This window comes from Pteropus medius, unplaced genomic scaffold (genome assembly GCF_902729225.1).
Source record: "Pteropus medius unplaced genomic scaffold, Ma_sr-lr_union100, whole genome shotgun sequence".
Lineage (NCBI taxonomy): Eukaryota > Metazoa > Chordata > Mammalia > Chiroptera > Pteropodidae > Pteropus > Pteropus medius.
This window is the reverse complement of record NW_024350319.1, coordinates 28,517,206-28,529,790: the sequence shown is the minus strand read 5'-3', so window position 1 is coordinate 28,529,790 and position 12,585 is coordinate 28,517,206. Positions and strand designations below refer to the sequence as shown.

The 12,585-nt window shown below is 30.1% G+C and overlaps 1 protein-coding gene across 5 annotated transcripts in view; it reads left to right on the top strand.

Annotated features, from left to right (window-relative positions):
• PPFIA2 (PPFI scaffold protein A2) overlaps positions 1–12,585 on the top strand; it is a 418,570-nt gene that overhangs the window by 249,418 nt on the left and 156,567 nt on the right. For all 5 annotated transcript variants that reach the window (XM_039838929.1, XM_039838927.1, XM_039838928.1 and 2 more), the window contains exons 4-5: positions 1,374–1,538; positions 7,443–7,517. In XM_039838929.1, the coding sequence (XP_039694863.1) occupies positions 1,374–1,538; positions 7,443–7,517 (240 nt within the window). The remainder of the gene's footprint in view (positions 1–1,373; positions 1,539–7,442; positions 7,518–12,585) is intronic.

The window sequence follows — 12,585 nt, the reverse complement described above, 5'->3', positions numbered from 1 at the left end:
GTCACCCCAATAATTTTTTTTAAAAAAATGTGATAACAGTATGTGACACTAAATCTAACGTGACATTTCGAAAGCCACAACTTTTCATTACAATGTAAGCTTTAGGAAAATTCTGAAAAAAAGAAAATTGTCCTCTTGACTTCTTTTTTTTTTCATTTCAATTTTCTTCATCTTTATTTTTTCTTTTCTTTTTTTATTACTAGTTTTGAGTATACAGTATATTCATGAGACATTTATATAGTTTATGAAATGACCTCCCTGATTACTCTTATCTTCCCTCTGGGTCTACGCATAGTCATTACTTTGCTGCTGACTACATTCCCTATGCCATACTTCTTTTTACTCCAGTATCTATTGACTTTTTCCTCTTTTGTTTAACTTCTTTATTTTGCATAGGCTAATTATTTGTTAGCCTATGCTTTCACCATCCTTCTGAAAAGCTCTCCTACAAAACTTACTGGAGACACGTTGTTCGTCACTAGCAAAATTTTAATAACTATTAATAACCCCGCAATTTTTTAATTCTTTTCATGTATTTTTATTTAAATGTGGCAAAACTCCATTATAAAATAAAACAAAGGTGGAACCCCAATTCATGTAACATTTAAAAGTAAAATTTCTCTGGAAAAAGTCAGAACATATAGTCTGGAACAGACTGAAACACTGCTCACAGATCTGTCTACCTCTACCTTTATCAAAGGCCTCAAAGACTACTCTGGGTGAATGTAGGCTCCTATAGGGTACTCAGTTTAAAACTTATGTCCTTTAACTTTTTTTTCCAAAATGACTATTGCAAATCTCAGTTACCATATTCTGGCTGATCGCATATATTTTTCTATTATATAATCTAATAATTGTGCATAAAATCATTAGTCATTAATTATCATTATAATTATTATAGCAACATGTGATTGTGATCATCACTATACAACATGTGATTATCACTATAATCACATTTATTATCTTCATTTCTTTCCATTCAAAATTTTAAGTGAACAAATGTAAATGAAATTAATTTTGACTTTCACCGCTATTAAAAAATCATTATGCATTATGCAATATTCTTTAATAATTATCATATTGGATTACACATAGTATGTTTTGTTATACTTCTACTAATTTCATGCTGAAATTACTAAAGTTTCTAAAAGAATATGCAAAATATACGTTATATTTTTAAATGTAGTCACTTGTTATTTAATATAAATGCAATTTACTTTTAATGTACTTTACGAACCCTGGTTTAGACTTAGATTTGAACTTCTTTGCTGCTACCTATAGTATAATCTTTGCTGCTACCTATAGTATAATCATTAGATACCACTGGTGGCTCATATCTATTACATAATTATATTTTCTGTTAAACCCAATAGCTGTTACTGGAGCATTTGGAGTGCCTTGTGTCACGACATGAAAGGTCACTAAGAATGACAGTGGTAAAACGGCAAGCCCAGTCCCCCTCGGGAGTTTCCAGCGAAGTCGAGGTTCTCAAGGCGCTGAAATCTTTGTTTGAGCACCACAAGGCCTTGGATGAAAAGGTACAGTATTGTAAAAGGGTTCTTACAATTTTATACATCAATTATACCTCAAAACGCTGAAATTAAAAAATAGAATGTATTAAAGAAAAGGCATAGTATTGACAAAAGATTTCAGCTTAACTGTACTTTTGTCATCAGCAACTGTGCTGAGGATCACAGCAACTGTGCTCCTTGTCTTCATTTTTGTGCCCCTGACTCCTGAAGTAAGTCAATTCAGAGGAACATATTTGAGTTATAGAAAAATCATTTTTAAAAAATGCAACTGGATTATTGTGTGTGTATTGGTAATATTTATAATTATGTTTTTAAAATTATCACTGAATCTCTGGCTTATCAAGTTAAACTTCTATTTGGTGTATCACGGTCCCAAATTTAATATTGTCATTCTTTCTTCTCTCCTCTCTCCTCTTTCTCTCTCTCTCTCTCTTTCTCCCTCTCCCTCCTCCTCCTCTCTCTCTCTCCCCTTCTCTCTCTTTCTCTCTAATTTTTTCCTGCCTCACCCCTCTCTGAAATGCATGTATATAGATGCCAACACTGTAAACAACTAATTGGCAGTTAAGCATATCTTGAGGTATAAATTGGATGTTCTTTAACCTTTAGAGGTTTATATTAGAAGCATACCAATTTGTTTTAAGTCTCTAATATCTTAGTTCTGAATATACATTTTTAGTGGAAAAACCTGCTTTAGGTCTTTTTAAAAGTAGCTGTGTCTCTTAGCTGTTACTCAAATAAATTCCAGTGACATAAATAAGCCAAAGTGATGATTATATCCTTTGGAGATCAGTAAGGCTTATGACATGGTTTCAGTTTTTTGAAATTTCAAAGAATAAACCTTTTAAAATTAATGAACCTTTAGGATTTTGTAGAGTGGGAATTAGGGCAGTCATTGTAAAGTTTTTGACAAGTTCTGAGCATTAAAATTCAAACTAGGGATTATTAGCAGTTATATCCAGGTTTTGGCATGGAGACACTTTTGCTCCATGTAATATTTATATACATATATATTTTTATCATTGGTTTTCAGATGTTCTTTGAGCAGGAGATTATGTGGAGTGTATACATAATGATAACTATTATTATGTCTAGATTATTAAAAAGAAAGTATATTTAATTTTTCATTTTAGCTATAAGAGGCAACAAGTTTATGAATAATGTTGAATAAAACAGGAATGGGAATTATATGAAGAGCTCTAATAAATATAATATCAATGAATATTACTTATCAAATAATCATTTAATATAATTAATGTTCAATATTATATTTTCTTATTATAAAAGTACATTTTTAAGAATTTGTAAGACTTTAGAGAATATCTATTATGGTTCAGACTCTTTGGCAGGTATTTAACACACAAAGATAAATAATACATTCTTACAACTGAGGAATTTATAATTAGTGCCAGAGAGTCAAATGTTAGTAACGGGCAATACTAAGAGATATGTACATAGCAATATGGAGTCATAGAAGTGTTGTGACTTATTCTGCTTGAAAAAGTGACAAGTCAAGAATGTCTGCACAGAGGGGATGACATTTGATCTGGGTATTAAAAAAGTTAGGGTGTTTAAAGCAGAGAAATAAAGATACTCTAAATACTATGACCAACATGTAAAATAACAGAGCTATAAGAAAACCATGGCCTGTTCAGAGAAAATTTAACATGATTCGAATAAAGGTACTTGAGAATAATTGGTTTGGATACTCCCTAGAAACACTCCACATCATTTAAGTGAGAGATGCTTTTATGAAAGAATTAATAGAAAGCAATAAACAGTGTTTAAGACAAATAACCTGATGGGTATGAGTACTTTTAAGAAGAAAATGGTTGTTGTACAACTTAGAATGTAGAAATAATTTACTGTCAAGTCAGTGAATTTAGCATAATTAAATGAAGTATTTTATACTATAGGCCCAGGAGCTATAATAGGATTTAATAACTCACCAGAAGTGCCTTGGACCTTGGCAAGTTCAGGGGCAACTGAACTGATTATCAACAAAGTAATGCTAAACAGCCTAAAGGAAAAATGTTATGATGTTGGGTTCTGGAGTTAGACAGAGTGGCTTCTCTTAGCAGCTGTTTCCTCTTATTTTGAATGAGGAGAGAATAATAGTACCTACCTCACAGAGTTGTCATGAAGATTAGGTGTGATCAACATGCAAAGCTCTCAGCCAGTGCTCAGCATATGGCAAATGCTCAGTGAATGTAATATTAATATTATTATTAATATGAATAAGTTTTAGCATTTGACAAAACTTTCAAACTACATGAATATGTTATTATCACTATTGGTTTCATGCTTGTTCTAAATAGTATTTCATTTAATTATTGAGGGATTAATATGGCCCTAAGCATCTTTATGGACAATTTCCCTAAGAATATCTCACAGCTCCTCGTGGGGGCAAGAAGGGGTGGGGAGATAGACATATAAACTAGTAGTTACAATATTCTAATTTAAGTGCAATGGATATTATATTAAAATATTGAAAAGATCAAATAAAGGTGCAATTAACCATATCTTGAGCACAAGAAACTACCAACTTTATCATACAGGATTTACATGAAGATGTAAAAAAAAGTATAAAAAATTGATCATGACTATGGACAATTATAATGACTGGCAGTCTTCATATGCTCATTTATACATCCACTGATCGTAGGGTAGAATTTTCACAATTAGCTAAGACCAACAATACTTTTGACATCACTCTCCAACAGGTTCACCAATTCCATGGGCTAGAAGAAATTAAAAATATAAATGTGTTTTGCAATCACTCAGCGACTATTTTTTAAAAGAGTACATATTTAATATGTATGGAAAATATCATAAAATATTAAATATATATGCACTCCACAGTTATTTCCATGATCTAATACCACAATGTTAAAACTGGATTTGAACTTCTACAAAGATTTCCTCACAATGTTTTTTGTTGCAAGATTGATAATTCCAAAATGAAACCTTGCCATGGCTTAATTTCATTTTAAATGTATGCTTCTCCCATCAAAGTTCCTTTCATCCTGAAACACATTTGTCATTTTAGGGACTTATTTTAATTTCCAGAAGTAAAATTTTTGTGGCTTTAAACCATCTTTTGAGAAAGAAAAAAATCTTTCTCTTTATTTTTATACCATTATGAAGAAAATAAATGTAGCAGATAAAATTAAAAATCAAATATTGTAGATATACATAACTAATATATTTTGGGGTAACATTGTAGCTCCATAAATAAGTAATCAACATATCGTAACTTAAAGACTATGCAAAAATAGATTAATTAAACATGGTTAAATAGTAAAAATATTTAAAAAGTTAAGTATAGAGCTAAGGCTGTCAACTATGTACTTATATTTAGGAGGAAAAAAAGAACACCAAATCCAACAAGAAAAATAAAGATAATTATGGCATTCTGCTAATGCTATGCTCAGAGCAGAGCAAAAACCTAAAAGCCTTGTCAGAGATATATTTTTTTTTCTACCAGTGGAGTTCCATCTATGTACACAGGTAAAATGTTAGGATTCTTTATACCCTAGAAAAATTACCCCTTTGGATCCTACCCCTTTTTTCCTTATATAAATGTGTATAAAACATTCATATCATAATGTATTGATATTTATATTACTAATTTTTACATTTATTACATTAATTCAAAATATATTCAGACATTGTTTTTATTTTCTTATAATGACAGCTTCAGATTTATTACTTTGTAGTTAATAAAATCTCCAGTTGTAAATGCTGTTCTAAATTTATCGAGGGGTGATTCTATTTTCATATCATTGAAAGCTCAATATAATGAGAATATAAATTTTTAACTTGTGGTAAATAGGAAACAGTTTGAAACAGTTTCTATGATTTTTAGTTGAGCAAAGAAAGTCAGGAAGATATTTTAACCTACAAGATAGCCTGGTTTCAGCTATTCCTTATGTGACTTGAATGACTCTTTTAGAAACATTCCAGTGTGTTAATATATCTTTTAAAATATGGTACTTTAACCTCTTCGCAGCAATGTAAATGTAATCTGATCAGTGTTGTGTTGTGTGAGATCATTAACTTATATTTAGACCATTTCATATTGCTGTTCTCAACTAGGATTTCTAGACCTTTATCAGAACACCTATATTTTATAGTTGGTATTTTAGGAAGTCGACATAAAACTTTACAATCATACCTGTTAAATACCAGGCACATCTACTAAGATTTTTATTGTTATCTGCATTCCACATATAAGCAGTCCTCCTCATTTTCATGCCTTTGGGATATTTGTTTCTTTTGCAACTATTCAAGATGTTCATAAAAAGCATTCCCCAAGTCAAATCATCAAAGAATTCTTTCCAAGTAGCTCTTTTTCAGTTATTAATCTGCATTAGTTTTATGCATTTTTATGAACAATTAGATATTTGTCTAACAGTACTGGTACTTGAAAGTCTATCTAGCACACCTAGGTAGCATGAAAGATTCTGTGTAATCAAATGTCTTTGAAATTAAATGTCCATTTATGTACATATAATTATTAATTTTCAGAGAATTTGAGCATAATAAAATATAATTAATATGAAACTCCACTCAAATATATTTATTATTCAAGATGTATTTCAGGAGTTAAGTGCAGCCAGTCACCTGAATATATACCAGATATCATTATACAGTACAAAAATATGATCGTCTTTTAAAAATTTTAAATTAGATTTTAGATTAATAAAACATTAGTGCTTTTTGTTTGTTTGCTAATTGGAACATACTGTTATAACTCTAACTCCAAAATTGATACATATGCTTTTGTATATTTTATATACTTAATGTATGTTTCTAGTTAAATCTTACTACAAAAAATAAAAATACCATTCATTAAAATACATTATCAACAAATTAATAAAATTAAAGTTTATAAAAATATAATTGTATATTAAAATAAATATTCACTACACAAATACTATAATATTTCTATGGAAAAATCTGTGTTAATTCATAAATGCTCAAAAACTCATTATAAATTGCATTGAAGCTATAAATTTTAATGATTTTTTTTCCCAAGGAAAATTAAGCTGCTATAGTAATTCATTTTAATTCATTCAAATTTATTTCTCTGAATTTTTTTCATAAATGTAATATTTTTTACATGGTAAACATATTTATCTTTTTAGATCAGTGTAATATACAGCATACTTGTTGATCCAAATATGTAACAAACATAACAATTTTATAAGTTTTAAGAAGACGAAAATAAAAAAAACACTTTGAGTTTCTTTTATGTATGAAACATTTGCAAATTATAATTATTTTCAAACTGAATGTTTACAGAGTCCTTTGTTCTATAAAATATAATGATTTAACCTTTGATGTCTGGAAGCTAGTTAGGAATTTTAGACTAATTAAAGAGTTTCCAATCCCTCATGAACAATATAGACCTCTAATTAATAAAAAGGCGTGAGCAGTGAACAACATTTTTCAAATTCTAAAAATCCTTTGCTTTTAGACAAATAATTTTTGAACTTAGGTAGTAAATGCCAAATGAAAACTTATTTATTATTTTTTAAAAATAGAGACTAAGTTTTTTGCCTATGTCTTATGCTTAATCGGTGACTATTTTTCAGATGAATTCATAATATACTTTTGAACTTTGCCTCCACTTACAATGCATCAAAATTGAGAACAAGACGGGTCGATCTCCAACCTCACTGGAAAATCTATCATTGAAACACTAAAACGACATGATTACAAGGAAATCCCTTGATACAGTGACATTATGAGGTGAAAATGTATTCATAGTATTCCTGAGCACTTGGTGCTATAAATACTTTAATAATAGCCAAATGTGACTGTCTCTGATAATGCTAATGATAGATTCAGCACAGTTTAATGTGTATGGGATGTACATTACGGCACATATTTTGATTTTTCTTCTAGGTAAGGGAGCGACTGAGGGTTTCTTTAGAAAGAGTCTCTGCACTGGAAGAAGAACTAGCTGCTGCTAATCAGGAGGTAACATACCAAACTTTCTCCTCTTTTGAGGTGCAATATCGCTAACATTATATCCCTTGTGTTTCACGTCACTTTTATTAAAACTGTCAGAAAAATAAATTACATTCTGTATATGCCACTGAACGAGCCCTGTTGAAACTAGTTGCCAGAATTATGTCTTCTCATTTCTGGTCATTCAGATCTGCCACTAAGAGATGAAAGGAAAATTATCAAGAGCTAGTGAGATGGGGATTTAGAAAGACTACAGTCAGAATGCCAGTCATTTTGAGAAGTAAAACACAGCTCCGAAATTGGAAAACATGCAAAATATCTGTTAAACTTAAAAATGTTACAAATCAAGTTCATTCCTTGGTGATATAAATATATTTCCCCTCAGGTCCTTACTGTTATCTTCTAAAAGCATTGTGCCCGTGTTTAGTGGCATCATTGAATCCATTTATATTACTGTCATTCATGATGCTAAGAAAGTATTTTATAATTATCTCTGAGTTTTAAAAAGTTGTTTTTCTTTAGAAGATTTTACTTCTTTTGGTTAGTGTACAAATGAACTTGGGTCATTATAATATATATTAAAAATATATATAAATGTACACAACAAATTTAATCTGTGTAGGCCACTAAAATAGCCCTATCTATCTCTCTCTCTCTCTCTCTTCCACACACACACACATATACACATTTTATTTACAAAGCAAGTTCTTTGGAAGAAGCTTATTTCAGTAGTATAAATATTTTTATTACCAATAGTAGACAAACTAAAATAATTTAGCAAAATCTTTCTACTTTTAAATAATTAAAGAAGTAGAAAGTTAATGCAATTAATTATGTATTATCAAGGTATTCTTAACAAAATAATATTTACATTTGCATTACACACACAAAAAAAATATACACATTTTCAAACCAGGCTAAAATTCTTATCCAGTACAAGATCCTCATTCTTTAAAATAAGCGAGGGCGATTGAGTAGTTTATATATGCTTATGTTTGTTTCAGGTTTAACAATTTAAGCTTTAGAAATAATAGACTTTTAACTACAGGAAGAACGAGTTCCATTAATTAAAGGCTAGTAGTATTAAAAGCATAAATAGTGGCATAATCGTTTGAAAAAGATGTAGAGAGAAAGCTTTTTGGTAACCAGATCAGTTTAGCAAACTTGATGTTTCTAAAAAATAAAAAGTAAAAGATTGGTACCTCCCAGTCACTGTAGAAGAAAAGAAACTCTAAGATAATAGGTACTGACAAGAAAAAACCCCAGTCCCTTTATGAGACAGAATATATAAAATTATCTATAAAGTGACTGCTTATTACTGAGTGTTCAAGAAGAAAATTTTAAATGTTTATTCATTTTGTATTTCATCATTGTTAACTTTGATTATCATGTATGTTTACATTTATTTTCAGTAAATCCCTCAAAGTAGTTTATTGATAAGTACAAGCAAAAAAAGGTTTGGAACCACTAATATGAAAGCCTTGCTTAGTATTGCAGTAATAAAATTTCTATTTGTCATAAACAAAGGTATAATGAGACCACTTGGCTGAAATATTAACGCTGAAATAAAAATGTTCCATATATACAGGTGAAGTTCTGAAAATTTGCTCCAGAAATGGCAACTGAATAGTTCAATTACACATAACATGGGATATCAGCACTTGAGAACAAAAGTGGAGAAACAATTTTTGACCATTGTCTTTATTACAGTTTTAGCCCTCAAATATTACTGTAGTCTCTTGTAGGCAATATGGTACATTTGATTGCTTGCACGTAGATTAAATACATTTTAATCATTAAAATGACTCTCAAAATATCGCAGCCTTTCTGAGTGCTTTTGTTTTGTTTTAAATGATTTATATAAATAAGAGAAAAGTAATTGTGCACTCATTATTAACTTCAATGTATTTGTTGTTGTTGATTGTAATTAATTTCCATGGAGCCTAACCTGAATTCCTACTTAGGTAGGCACAGATCCAGTTAAAAACTAACTAAATTAAAAGGTACCTTAATTTTCTAATAATAAATTGTTTATAAATAATTAGTGATTTTTAAAGAAAGTAAATAGAAAAAGTCAGCTTTTACTTCATAATGCAATTTATAATGAAATACTAAAAATAACATCAGAAGACACCCACAATTTGAGTTCTTGATTCTCTATAGTAACAGCAATAGGTACAAAAAAATTTTGTAAGTAAACCATCATTTATTGATAATAACAAGATACGTTTAGAGACCTGACAAATTGGTTTAGAAAAATCCATACTATTGGCAGCTTTAAAAAGGGGAACTCGATGAAATTTGGATATTAGAGAAAGTAATTGAAGAGGATATTTTAGAAATAAAGAGAAAATTTTTATTGAAAAAGAGAAAGTTATTTAAGAATACATTCTTAAGAGTCAAATAAAATTATATAAGATAGACAAAAATAATCAGTTACAAAATTTCTGCATGTGGCTAAATGAGTCAGGGGTTGGGGAAATTTTCATTTGATACTTCAGACTTTAAATTAAAATTACAGTGTATTTACAAGCATCCTTTATAATTCAAATCTATTTGTTTCCTGAGTTCATATAGTAAGCTTAGAGAGTAAAATATTAATAACGTAAATAATATACTCTATTAATATATGTATAATGATATATATTACATGGACCTATAATATACCACTGAGAACCTCTTCAGTCTTAACCTACAAATCCAGCTTTAACTCCTACTAGCCCTCACTGAGTCATTTCTAAGTTTCTGTTAAATTATAGGATTCATTATTTTTGAAAGCAGCCAACATTTTTCTTGCCTCTAAATCTTATTTATGCTAATGTTTCTCTTGGAATGCCTCCACAACTCCAATTCACCCACTGAAATTATACTTCCCCATTTAAACTAAAGTTCAGACATCACCATAATTTTAATGAGCTATTTAATGATTTCTTGCCAACAGTCATTGCTCCTTAGTTTAAGTTGCTAGAGCTTATTGCTTCAGCATTTATTATGACTTTTCAACAAGTTTTAGGGTTAATTATATACCTGCTTAAGCCTAGGTTGTTAGTTCCCTGAGAAAATGGACTGCATCTTGCTCATTTGTATTTATCTCACTCAGTACAGTGATATAAACCTTGTGATCAATATATACTTGTCAAATTTTATTGCATAGAGTTTGTTCTGACCAGTGTTTGCACATTGTTCCTTGGCTATTCCCTTAATAGAGAATTTGAACAACCTTAGTCAAGCTCAATAAAGAGTAATACATTAATCATATGCATCAAATGAATAAAATGTGTGTTCTTTCAAAATATAATTATTGAGTAACTACCATATGCAGAAAATTCTGTGAGTCTCTGACAGGAGGAGTAGGAAAAAATAAAATGATAAATGAAACTTTATGTAAATTTTTATGTAATTTGCTCTCAACCGATGGAGATGAACATATAAAGACAAGTGAGTCGCAATGTAGTGCAAAACTAAATAAATGCAAAATAGAGGCCCAACCAAAATACACAAGAGCAGAGAGGAGAAGCATATTTATTCTGAAACAAAGGATTAGAGAAGTCTTCACCCTTGAAGGAAAACTATGATTTGACTTCAAAACTGGGGGAAAACATTTCAGATTGAGCAGACAGGATGATTAAGAAAACCTGAAATTAATTGTTTCAGGAATAATGGCTGATGTTGCATTGGTAAGAATCAGGGTGTGAAAAGGTGTAGATGTGAAGAGGGGAGAGGTTGTTTTTAGAGGGCCCTGAATACCATGTTCAAAATCAGAATTCATACTTTATAAAATGAGAAAGCAGTGAAGGTATAATTTGTTGTTGTTGTTGTTATTGTTTGTTTGTTTGTTTGTTTGTTTATGGTGAACTGAACACCACTGAGAGTTATTCTATTTTTGTTTTCTTTTTGTAAAGTGTTAGGCTAGATGGGAATAAAGCTTCAGAGCTGACATAATCTGATATGGCTGGCTGGCAAATTAATCTGTAATTTTCATCATGACACTTTAATTTAACAAATATTTTATTATGTATATTTTGTTTGTCAGTCATTGTATTAAGTACTGAATATAAACATATAATAATAAAACTCATACTAATAAACCAATAGTTCTTTCCCATCTAGTATGGGAGATAGACATGGTAGAAAGTAATTATAAAGGAGAATTAGTATTTAATGGGAGTGGAGTTTCAGTTCAGGAAGATGAAAAAAGTTCTGAAGATGAAAGTGATGTTTCCATAACAATGTAAACTGTATACATAAAAATAGTTAAAATGGTAAATTTTATGTTAGGTACATTGTACCACAAAAACATAATTATAAACACTATCACTAATGTGAAAATGAAAGTAGGTATAAGGTTTAATAGTATTACAAAAGAGAGTAATTAATTGTATGGGCATGAATGAGGAAAAACAGCTGGTGTTAAAAAAATCTTCCAAAAGAAATCATACTATTTGCAAGAACATGGATGAATCTTGAGGAACTTACACTAAATGAAATAAGACAGACAGAGAAAGACGAATACTGTATGACCTCGCTTATATATAGAATGTAAAAATGTCAGATTCATAGACACAGAGTAGACTAGTGGTTGCCAGGGGCTGAGGGGTTGAGGGAAATGGGGAAATACGATCCAGATCAAAGGATGCAAACTATCAGTTACAAGATGAATAAGATTAAAGGCTCTTATTAGGGGATCTAATGTATAGCACAGTGACCAGAGCTAACAATATTGTGTCTTATACTTAAATTTTGCCATGAGAATAGATCTTAAATGTTCTCACCACCAAAACAGAAAAAAAGAAAAAGTAACTATGTGAGGTGAAGGATGTGTTAACTAACACTGTGATAATCCTTTCAAAATATATACATATATCAAGTCACCTCATTTTACATCTTAAACTTACACAATATTATTTGTCACTTGTATTTCAATAGAGCTGAAAAAATATTTTTAAAAACTTTCTAGAGAAAAAAAAATTACCAAGAATCTCAAGGGTGACTATAAAGAGCTTACAAGATGGACTTGGAAGAAGAAGAGGAAAGCAAGCAGGAGTAGTGAAGGGGACAAGGCTGCAGAGAGGCAGAT